Here is a 12,198-nt window from a genome sequence, read left to right as displayed (position 1 = left end):
AAATGTAAAAACTTTTTGAAGCATAATATCATTAACATTCCTAAAAATATTAACAATCATGTCTTAAGGTAATCAAATACTTAGTGTTCAAATTTCACCAGATGTCTCATAAATGTTTTATTAGAATTGATTTATTTGAATTAGTATCTAAGACGGTTTTCTCATTGCATTTTTTTGGTATGTCACAGTCTCTTTTAGTTTATTAGTTTTCTTTTCTCTCTTTTTCTTTTAATTTCAATTTATTTGTTGACAAAATTGTGTCCTTTGTCCTGTTATTCCCCACACTCTAGAGTCTGATCATTCCATCTTCATGGTATCATCTAACATGTTTCTCTATTTCCTGTATTTTCTGTAAACTGGGAGTTACGTCTAGCAGTTTGATCAGGTTGGGGCCAAGTTTTACAGGCACTCAGTCACAGTTAAGACTCTCCCCTGTAGCCTTGGGCTCACCTGAACCTCTCCTCTCCTCCTCAACCTTCAGCTCTGCATAAGATGCAATCCCAGACTGAGAATAAACTGGTAAAATTCACAGAGCAGCTAAGAATCGTTCTTCATTCAGCTGGGTCTGCAGAAAAGCCTAGTAATTGCGTTTCATTAGTGTGTCAAGATGTTCCTCATTATCCCCACAAATATTCATTTGGAAAATGTTATTTGTACAATGTTAGAAATTAAGATATTAAATAAACACACTGTTGAAGAGATGCTATCATTGGCCTTTTAATCTCTATATTGAAAAATCATAGATGATTTTTGTTGATGCCTTTGGAAAGTCATTTTATTCTTTTAAGTCTTTTTTCTTTTTCTGTAACCCTCCATAAAGTTCTTCTGAGTGTCAATTTTCCTTGAAATCTTACCTCCAACTCAGTTTCTTTACCATCAGATTGACATATGGACTCTATTCTCCTTCACGAAGGGAATATTTTAAAATTCGTTTTTGCTTATTACCGAGAAAACCCAGGGGGCAGATAGATGGATATTGGGACGCACTATTAACCTTCCTTTCTTCTCTTTTCCTCAGTGGTTTTCCATAGCAACAGCTGACTAATGACAGCACAGATCAGCCCTCAGTCTCAGACACACACACAAGTCAGAGGTGGTGTTATTATTTTGCATTTTTTTCCTAAGACTGTGATACGGATGAAAGCGCCTAAATTCGACCTTTTCTCTCTCTTCTCATGGTTGTTCATTTCTACCTTATTTCAAAATTGCTCTTCCCTTGTGCTATTCCTCTCTCCCTGACCTTCTGTTTGAAAATAAACACTCTTACTAGATGATCTACATCCTTTGATGTCAACTATTTCTAATCTGGGGTGTTCAAGTCAGTAGTTTTCCTTAATTTGTAGCTAATTATAGTTCTTTTAACTCAGTTTAAAATTTGGTTTCTTCATACCTTCCGACCTTCCCCCTCTGTGACATTCTATTTCTCTGCAATTCAGCAAAGTGTTCAGATGTAAGGGAAAAAATGATGCTTTAAGTCCACTTGATTTGTTTCCATATTCTTGGGGCTATTTTGACTTTAAGAAATTGGTGTGTTTATTATTTCACTCCTAAATATATTACCTTTGTTTCCAATCACCAAACAAAAACAAACAAACAAAACCTGGACTACTTCTTTTTTTTTTTCAAAACAAAGCTGGATATTGGGGATTTTAAGCTTATCTAACCAAATATGCACACATCGTTTTTGATCTCTCTTGTATATCTTTTCACATAAAACCTAAGCTTTTCTTTGCTCCTTTACTTAAAAACCGCTAAAAATATTTATTACGTACCTATTCTGTGTCAGATACTATGTTATGTGTTAGGAATACAGTGAGTAAGAAATAAGTTTTTTCCTTAATATGGCTGAACTCTACGAAAAGTTAACAAGTGAACAGGTAACTCCTCTCTGTCAAACATGCATTCCCTTCTCTTTTGCAATGAACACAATTCCAACTGTCACTTGCAGAAAAACTAAAATGTCTACAAAGGAACACGTGCAGTTTCTTGATTATTCATTTATGTCCAGTTTCCTCTCAGATTCACGTACAGGTTTTAAATTGACCGACGGTGTGCGGTGCTGAGAGCCACAAGGCAACGAAGAAAGGGAAAAGTCAGAAGTACAGAAAGCTGATCGTGTGGCTGGACTCGGCCGCCGCTGCGGTGGGAGGTGCGTGTCCGGGCTCTCGCCGTCCCCGCCCCCGCTCCGCGGCTTCTGCCTCTGCGGTCCGCCGTTCGACAGCCGGCCCTCGGGCCCCTCGCCCGCCACGGACATGCCACGCGTCCACATAGGACGCCTGAGCTACAATGTCTGGGAGAAGGACATCCAGCGCTTTTTCAGTGGCTATGGCCGCCTTCTCGAAATAGACCTTAAAAAGGGGTACGGCTTCGTGGAGTTCGAGGACTCCCGCGACGATGGCGACGCCGTGTACGCGCTGAACGGCAGGGAGCTCTGCGGCGAGCGTGTGATCGTGGCGCACGTGATCGTGGCGCACGTGATCGTGGCGCACGTGATCGTGGCGCACGCCCGGGGCCCGCGCCACGAGCGTGATGGCTACAGCTATGGAAGCCACAGTGGTGGAGGCAGATACGGCAGTCAGAGAACCTCTGGCAGAGGCGAATCTGGACCACCTGTAGGCGCAGAATTCAGGCTTATTGTAGAACATCTTGCTAGTTGTTGCAGTTGGCGAGATTTAAAGGATTTCAAGAGACGAGCAGGTGAAGTAACCTATGCAGATGCTCACAAAGAACGCACAAATGAAGGCGTCAGTGAGTTTAGCTCCTACTTGGACATGAAGCGTGCTTTGGATAAGCTGGATGGTACGGAAATCAATGGGAGAAGTATTAGACTAATGGAAGATAAACCACGAACAAGCCACAGGCGGTCTTATTCTGGAAGCAGATCAAGGTCACGGTCTAGAAGAAGGTCACGAAGTAGGAGTCGTAGGAGCAGCCGCAGTAGATCTCGAAGTATCTCAAAAAGTCGCTCCCGATCCAGGTCTCGGAGCAAAGGTCGATCCCGTTCTCGTTCAAAAGGCAGGAAATCTAGACCAAAAAGCAAATCTAAACCTAAGTCTGATAGAGGCTCCCGTTCGCGCTTTCGGAGCAGATCGAAGGATGAATATGAGAAATCTCGAAGCAGGTCTCGTTCTCCATCTCGTTCCCCCAAAGAAAATGGGAAAGGTGATATAAAGTCAAAATCTAGATCAAGGAGCCAGTCTCGTTCCAATTCACCCCTACCTGCTCCACCCTCAAAGGCCCGTTCTGTATCCCCTCCAGCAAAAAGAGCTACAAGATCCCGTTCTAGATCTCATTCAAAGTCAAGGTCACGATCCAGATCGAGTTCCAGAGATTAACCCAGAACTCTACATTCTTTGCACACTATTACGGAACACTTTCCTACTTTTTTAGGCAGTTACTCTTCCACGTTTGTACTTGGCCTCTTCTGCAAGAAGAATCTCCGGGGAAAAGGGGCATACAAAAATTGGATTTGTAGCCAAATTTGATGAAAAAAATGAGGTTCTAAAGAAATGGCATGAAGTCAAAGATCCTCTCCCTTTGTAGAATTAAGATAACTTTGATTTTATAGCTTTTGAGCTAAAATAACTTTTGTAAAGATTAAGCTCATTTAGGTTTTTGGTGTTTTTTTTTTTTTTTTTTTTTAAGTATTTCAGCAGGATCCGCTGCAGGGGTTTCTGTCATTGTTATATTTGTTTGCTTAATTTTAAGTTAACCTTTTCAAGCTTTGAACACTTAGGGCTTTAGAGGGAGAACCCAATTTCCAATTATGTTGGCTTTTTATAAAGCTTGAGTTATGTAAGATTTCAATAAAAGTTTGCTACCAAGATGACTGCCTTATTGAATAGGTCACTCTTAAATTCCTTTAAATATTGATTATCTGCTATCTGTGAAAATAATGTAAATTCTACTTAAGTGTAAAACAAGGCAAGTCTCAGACCAGCAATAAATTATTCAATTTGGATAACATTATTTTGTCCTGTTATTCAAATTTGGCAAAGTCTTATTGGCCCCTTAAACAGGTTAAGTTAAAAATAAAAGATTTTATAGTCGATCTGTTATACAATTTTGCCTAAATTAATAGATTTTTAAAATAATGAAAACTTTTTCAAACTTAAATTGATTGAACTCTTCAAAAAATAGTTCTTATTACTTGGGATCTTATCTAGCCTTGTAATCCCACTTTCTGGAAGTGGTCGTTGTAATTAGTGTTTTGTTAGAATAAGGTTCCATGGTCTTTAATGTTTGTTATGTAAAAATGGAAGTAACCTTTCTTTGATCAGAAGTTTGGTGTGTTATTCAAAATGGAAAAGCAAATATTGCATTTTCTACTGAAAGATCCTTAACAGACACTTAAAACAGATCGCTTGATAAATCAGTTACTGATTAAAGTAAAAGTCCACCTAACAATCAGTCCCCTTTAGTTAGTGGGGTTCTGTGATAATTGGTTAGATCATCCTTGTAAAACTTCGTGTTGTTGGCTTGGAAAAAATGTAAACGGGTTAACCGTCAACTTTTGTACTTCTTCATGAAGGGTAATGAATACTGTGGAAACCAAATTTTATAATACTGCAAATTTGTAGGAGTTACTGGGTTACCAATTAGTCCATACATTCGTTAAGCCTAGTTAGTTGAGGTTGCAATTTGAGAAATGAATTACCTTATATATATATCTCTTTCTCCAGATTCTTTAAATAAGGTAATTTCATTAAAAGCACTCATTAATCTTAGTCTGAAATCAAGATGTAGGTTATACGGCTCAGCTTTAACATCTCCCTGGGAGCTGTCACTCTATATAAGGTGTTAAGGGCTGGGTAGTGTTAGGGTGTGGTGGGTACCACTCATTGTGCTGCAGGTGTGCCTAGAAAGCATCATAATCTGGAGTTGGTTTGTAGGTTCAGATAATCCAGAAGGCAAGCCTAGTAAAATTGAGACTACGTGAAAAAGGTTGAATCAAAGATCTAGATGCCAAAATGACACTGTAACTGGGAGTGTTTGCTCATGTAAAAAGACTTGTTCTAATAATTTCTGGGCTTCCTGTTATGAAATTTTAGAGCCTAATCTTAGGAACATAGTGCCCCAAAAGGTTGATGCTTCTTCCAAGACCTTATTTTCTTTAATGCTTTTGATATTTTTTTTTAGATGTTCATAAGAAATATGGTTTGTTTGGTTTTTTTTTTTCAATATAAACTTGAGATTTTGAGAGAAGAAACTGGTATCTGTAATTATAGTTCATTGTTTTGCCTGTTTGAAAGAACAAAAGTTAGGACTCTTAAATGAGGAAGCAAGCCTCCACTGCCTTTCAAATTATGTTTAAGGACAAGTTACTTTTAAGAATTGGCTTTGACCAAAGTTCTCTTGTTTTCAGGGAAAGAACAAAAGCTTTTAAAACCACCGCCTTTTAAAATGAAGGAGGGGAATACTACAATGTGAAATTAGGCTTTCTAAGAGTATGGAGCATACTTCAGCTGGGCTTTCTTGTGTTTGTATTCCATCACATGGTAATAGGCAGGTTTGTTTGCATTGTTAGCTGCCCCTCCCGCCCCCCCCCACCGTGGGTAAATGTCTGCACCCATAAGAATTTAGCAGCAAAGGCCAACTTATTAAAATTCTGGTTCCTACCCCACACCTGTGGACCTACATCATTAGATGTGCTAAACCACTGTATTTATAACACTGGCCCACTTGACCAAAGAAATGTTTAGTTCCTTGCTAACTTTTAAGTAGAATCTGAGTCTCTACAACTTGCCACATGTTCATCTATGGCTAGATGGAGTATTAAGCTGGTGGAGAGCAAAACAGAAGTGAATGATAACTGGATCCCCCTTTCTTTTACGTGGTAGTGTGTTGACATGCCGTAGTGCCTTTATGGCCACTTCGAGTCCTTCCTGCTCCTGTGACTTAACGTTCCACTCCTGTGTTGTTACCATCTTTTCTCTTGGTATCTTCTTTCTCCCACTTTGTTAACCTGCTTTGTGCTTTATTGCTTCAATAAAATGTTCACTGAGGGGAAAAAAAGATACACAAAGCTGCTCGTGGTGAAAATTTAGATATAGCCATCTAACAGTTGTAGGTTTGTTCGGAGTTTTCCCTGTAATACGTTTGAAACTTGACAAGATTACATACCTAAGAATCAGAATTGTATTCTGTGCAATTTATGAAAAGTGAGAAGTGGGTAATTTACATTCTTGACTTGGGCTGATAAATGTATGCTTTGTGGCGGGAACATATAACTGAGACTCTACCAGCAACAGAGAGCTGTCAGAAGGCTCTCTTGAAGCTCTACCAGCTGCTGCCCCCAGTGCCCTTCCCCCTGTCCTACCTCCAAGCTCACACCCATCATTGCTCATACCAAGAATGAAGCTACATAGGTGCAGAGAGTGAATATCTTCCCTTTTATGTCCTTCCCACACCTTCAAGAAATGTCCACAAAAATTGCATTAGTAAGTTTGAAGTTCAAAATGTGACCCACAACACATTCTCATATTCAGTTGCAGATTTCCTTCCATTATTGGAGAGCTGGTAACCATAAAGTAATATGATGGATTATAAGCTTTTTCTCAATATATCAGTGGACTGAGAACTTGGCTCTCCCTCCACTTTAAATGTACCAGCATTCTCCTCTGCACTATTCTTTCTTCTTTCATCATCTCTCCCAACAATTCCTGGTGAACGAATCTCCAGAGAATCATAAAATCATAGAAAATTATAACAAGAAAAGACCTGAGAGATCATATTTTCCATTCCCTTTATTTTAGAGATGGAACTGAGACTCAGTTTTCTGTAATTTAACAGGTATTGGGACCTAAGCACAGTGTTCATAAGAAATATAAACGTTGTTAGGAGGAGACCTTTCCAGACAGAATGATATTCTGGAATGGTCTGCAAGTGCCTGCAGGTAATTAGGCAGCTGGCATATTGCTTAATCTCCAAGTCAAGTTTATGTTTTCTCTTCTTGCTTTAAAAGGGAATATTGCTCTAAAGGGACAGTGAGTGTTTGACACAGTTAAAGAAACAGAGATGAGAAATATAGGACTCCTTTTTAGTGAGATTATGTATTTAACTTTAAAAATCACTTATCTACACTGCTTTCTAAAGTGGGTACCCTTTTCTCCTCATCACGATCATCCTTCTGAAAAAGACTTGGAGGCACAAAAGCACCAACAGTCACATATCTTGCCAAATAAAGAACCAGGAGTCACACAAGCTTATACCTAAATGGTTTTATACAATCTACATATATGTTGCTCTCCTGCCATGGCAAATACCTAAATTTTTGCCTGAAATGGGAAATAGTTTTATGAGAGAGATGTGAAAGTACTATGTTCACATTTTACATCTCATTTAGATTAAAATAAACCTTAATATTATATTTTATAAAAAGTTACTGACTGTCATTTTGGAAAGTCCTGAAGTTTATCTTCTTTATCATTTCAAGGAGAGTTCTCTCTTTTTAAATCTTTATGTTCTTTATCAGTCATGAGGGGGAGAGGTCCTCTTTTGTTTCTATATTTGGCAAAGAGACATTGGCATGAGGTTTAGAATATGTTGAAATCACTTACTGTTAAATGGAATATATAGCACTATATTAGTTAGATATTATCAGACAGGCTTCTGTAATAGAGACCAAAAATACCAGTGGTACATAAAAGAATCTTGGAGGAAGACAATCCATAAGAGGTATAGAAGCACCAGCATGTCACCCAGGTACTTTCGATATTTCTGCTCCAAAATACCTACTTGGAACTCATGATCTCTATGTTCCAAAAAGAAAGAAAGGTAGTGAGAGATAGGAAATCAGGAGAGGTGCTTCTCACAACTAGGTCAGGCCTAGTTGTGAGAACCTTAATAAAGATTAAGAAGTCACCCCAGAAGTTCCACACAACATTTTTCATACATATATTATTGGCCGGAAATGAGTCACATGGCAGTACCTGGCTGCAAGGCGAGCTGGGAACTAAGGTCATTTATCCATGATCATATGATGGAGTGACATATTCAAATTTCCTGTTTGTTGAAAAAGAAAATATATTCTATGGCTGTGGTATCAGTTCACATCTTATCTAAAAGTTATTTTTAATAAATAAGCACATAATATTTGTCATTGTTTTCTTTGAATTCAAAAAGATCAAATTCTCTTATAAAGTAGAAAACAAAACCAAACTTAAACCCCCTAATGCACATAGCTGAACAAGCACTTACTGAATGCTTAATTACACGCTAAAGTCAGTCCTTGGCCATAGGGATCAAAGCTGAATTATCATTTATCCCAGCGGTCCCCAACCTTTTCGGCACCAGGGACCGGTTTCGTGGAAGACAGTGTTTCCATGGATGGGGGCGGGGGTGGGGGGAGGATGGTTCAGGCGGTAATGCGAGCGATGGGGAGCGCGGCAGGTGAAGCTTCTCTCGTTCGCCTGCCACTCACCTCCTACTCTGCCGCCTGGTTCCTAACAGGCCGCGGACCGGTACCCCTGGTTTATCCTTCTCTCAAAAATCTATAATTTGGTGAAGAAGAAAGAGATATAATCTCATCATGTTACACAATGTGAAATATTTTTAAGAAGCAATAGCTATACAAAGAAGAAGTAAATGCCATGTAAATAGAGAGTGGGTAGGGGAAGGTATTGGAAAAATTCCCCAGAGGAGGTGAAATATGATCTGGACTCAGAAGGCTGAGTAGGATTTCACTGTAAATCAAGAAGAGTACAAGACAGACAGAAGTAATAGGTTTCCAAAACCTTATTGCATATCTGTTTATGTTCAACATATAACAATGGTTCAGTGCTTGAAGATATGAAGTGAATGGATGGCCAGAAATACAAGGATCTAGATCAGGGTCATTAAACACCAACCCACTGCCAAATCTGACCTGTCGTCTGGTTTTAGTAAATAAAGTTTTGTTGGAACACAGCCACACGTATTGTTTACATATTGGTTATGGCTGCTTTCACACTACAACAGCAGACTTAAGTAGTTGCTACAGAGTTGGTATAGCCTATAAAGAAGAAAATATTTCCCGTTTGGCCTCTTATGGAAAAAAGTTTGCTGACTCCTGATCTAGATTAAAGACATTTCCACAGGTATAAAGAATGATCTGATTGTTTCAAGAATGAATTAAAATGTAGGACACCCATTTCCCAAATTCCTTGGCTGCAGCTACAAAGCAAAGCGAAGTGGAGGGTTAAAGGTGGATAAATACACTACAGTCAGGAGGTAAGTTCAATAGACTAGCTTGACATCTTAAAAGAAACAGTTACCATTGTAGCCCATCTAAAAATGCCAGATGTCCTAGATTTTACCTTTCTCACTTTTATGTACCAGAGAATTTGCATGTTATGGTATTAGAAACTGCCAAAGTGACAAACATGGACTTTATACCCTTGTCAGAAGTGCTATAAGACAGAAACCGAAACAGAGAGGGAAAAGGAAGCAAATTGTAAAGTATGTGTTTCCGTTTAAGACTCCCCCCCTCCCCCCTTAAAGTTTCTGGCTTAGAGTTTAGTATCTTTGATCTGGATCAGTCCTTCTCTTTTCCCAGTATTCTGATGCACTGATGCACTTGACAAGATCAGTACAATTCGAATGGAGGAGAGAGAATCAAGAAACTTATATCCCCAAAATAAGTAAGTCAGCCTAAAAGTCTAACAACAGACTCCAAGGACCAACTCAAATAGAGATGCTTTATCTTTTTTAATCACAATCTAAATACATCTTTAGCCCCTCTCCATGTCAGGTGACAATAGAGTAAAATGGTTGCTTCTCTTTCTCTGTTACATATTTGTTCTGATCAATTCTCAATGAACTGGATCATTGATCACCAGCACATCAGAAGGATTTATGTTAATATAATGATAAATAGGTTGGAGTAGTATAAGAATACTGGATAAGAATCAGGATGCTTACATTTACTGAGTTTTATAGCTGGAAGGATCTTAAAAGTCATCGAGTCCAATTTCTCATTTTACTCTGGAGGAAGCCCAGATCCAGACTGATAATATGACCTACATATTACTCCAGGTCTATTCTACCAGGGGACCTTGGAGACTCTGACTCTCCTCAACCTCTGCTCTTTTCAATTAAAATGCACATAAATCAAACAATCCCAAGAAAATTCTGCATTAGAGGATGCTAGCAGCCCACATCTTTTAAAATAAATAAATGAACCCTTTTAAATTTTAAGAGTCATTCTGAATTTTAGCTTCAGGGTTCAGAATGTAACATTTCAGATCTGGACTGCTGTCTTTGATAAGGAGAGTCCCCACTATACTAGAGAAAAAATTACATTCTGTCCTTGTCTATCTTTTTATTTTTATTTTTTTAAAGACAGGAATGGGGGAAGCAAGTCTTCAAAGCAGACATATCTGTATCTTGTTTAAGGTAAATTTCTCAAATTCATCGATTCTCAACTTTCTCAATGGGAAAATAACAATAATAATATCTACATTTGGGCATCATTTTGAGACTTATAATAAGGTGTCTATAGATAAGCACTATACTCAGCACATAATAAATACTAGAGAGATGGTAGCTTAATATATGTATTTTCTTTTTTCTTTACCTTCTTTGTCTGCATTTCTCCTTTGACACTGACCTTTAAAAATATCCCATCTTTCTATGTTTGTGTCACTTTATATGGAGCTATTTCAAATATGGTAAAACTCATTTTTTAATTTTTATTTATAGAGTTAGGAAAAATGATCAATGTTTATAAACCACTTGGCAATATAATTTGCTCTTACTTTGACTCTATCTGCATCTGCTTCTGGCCTTGAAATTAGCAGTTTTGACTGAAATGATCGATTCTACATAAAAAAATTCAACTTGATTTTTTTTTAAATTTTTTTTAACTCATCTGAACTGCAGAAATTAACCTGTTTTGTCATAATGCAGACACAGCTCTAAGAATGGCATTTTATGTTGTGGATTATATGTAAAATAAAATTTTTCCTCTGTATCCAGTATGTTATAGCTCCCTCCTCACCTCCAGCAGTTGGTATGTGCCCGGGGTATGTAAAATCACTTCAGTATTGGCCCAAGTACAACATAAAGCAATCATAGAAGTAAATCTGTTCTCTTCAGCTCATTTTGTGTCTTCAAGAGCCAAATGGAATTTTCCTTGAAATTATCCAGTTTGGGGCATTATTCACACCATTGCTTGTTTCCTAACCCAACTGTTGTCCCATGTGTGTCTGTCTGTCACGCTCTGTGTCTTTCTTATGTAATAAAATAGATCTGACCAGAAAGGAGAATCAAGGCTATAATTGTAAAAATTAAATTAATTTGAAAAGTGAAATTTCAAGCTAAAAAATCTAATCAGGTAAGCTCTTTTTGTTTATAAAAGAGTTCTAAAAGTATATAGATTTTATGCAGCATTTTCAAGTGCAGGAATAACAAGCAAAAAGCCACTCTAATACCAACAACCCAAAAGAAATTATATATTTAGACAAATAACTTATGTTCATGGCATATTGAACTAAGATTCTAGTAAATGCCCTATCTCCATTTAGCTGGGGCAATTCATCCATTTATGCTACATTCACTATATCACTTATTAGCATAAGTTGAACTAGTGAATTTCAAGAAGTGATTCCCAAGTGCTGTATTTCTCTTGCCATGAATCTGTTTCCAATTTTTATCCTGATACAAACTAAATTGAATAATTTCTAATAAAGACTAGAGGACAGAGCCCATATTACTTTCCTCTCTCAGAAGACAGAAGTAAATCTAAGGGGCCAAATCCTAGATTTTTTGGTTCCATCTTCCTTTCTCTTATGTAATTATCTATCTATCTATCTATCTATCTATCTATCTACCTATTATCTTTATTTATTTCTGTATCTAGACTACAGCTAGTATTACCAGTGGAATATTTTGGTCTCCCTTTATTTTATAGAGGACCAAGTCTAAGCATCCTACACTTTTCTAGCCCCTACAGAACTTTGGGAGATAAGAATACGCTAATTCTACCATAACTGCATCCTGGCTTGTGTGTATGCCTGTGTGGATGTGTGTGTGTGTGTGTGTGTGTGTGTGTGAAGGAGGAGGAGACTAAATGATGAATAATTTTATTTCTATATGTGATTTTTGCCAATTGCTTATAGAATAAAATCTAGGATTTTAAATCACTTTCCCATTTTATCTTCAATTTTATCTTTTTCCTGATCTTCTGATAATTAAACACTCCTTAAGTTTTCTGCCTTT

At 37.7% G+C, this 12,198-nt stretch overlaps 1 protein-coding gene across 1 annotated transcript; it reads left to right on the top strand.

Annotated features, from left to right (window-relative positions):
* The first annotated feature begins 2,252 nt into the window (after positions 1 to 2,252).
* Positions 2,253 to 3,435, top strand: LOC132365501 (serine/arginine-rich splicing factor 6-like). The gene has a single exon (XM_059922221.1). It carries the CDS (start codon positions 2,253 to 2,255, stop codon positions 3,333 to 3,335), a length of 1,083 nt encoding a protein of 360 aa, XP_059778204.1. The 3' UTR covers positions 3,336 to 3,435.
* Positions 3,436 to 12,198: the final 8,763 nt, after the last annotated feature.

The sequence above is a fragment of the Balaenoptera ricei genome, chromosome 4, assembly GCF_028023285.1.
Source record: "Balaenoptera ricei isolate mBalRic1 chromosome 4, mBalRic1.hap2, whole genome shotgun sequence".
Taxonomy (NCBI): domain Eukaryota; kingdom Metazoa; phylum Chordata; class Mammalia; order Artiodactyla; family Balaenopteridae; genus Balaenoptera; species Balaenoptera ricei.
This window is presented reverse-complemented; position numbering and strand designations above follow the sequence as displayed.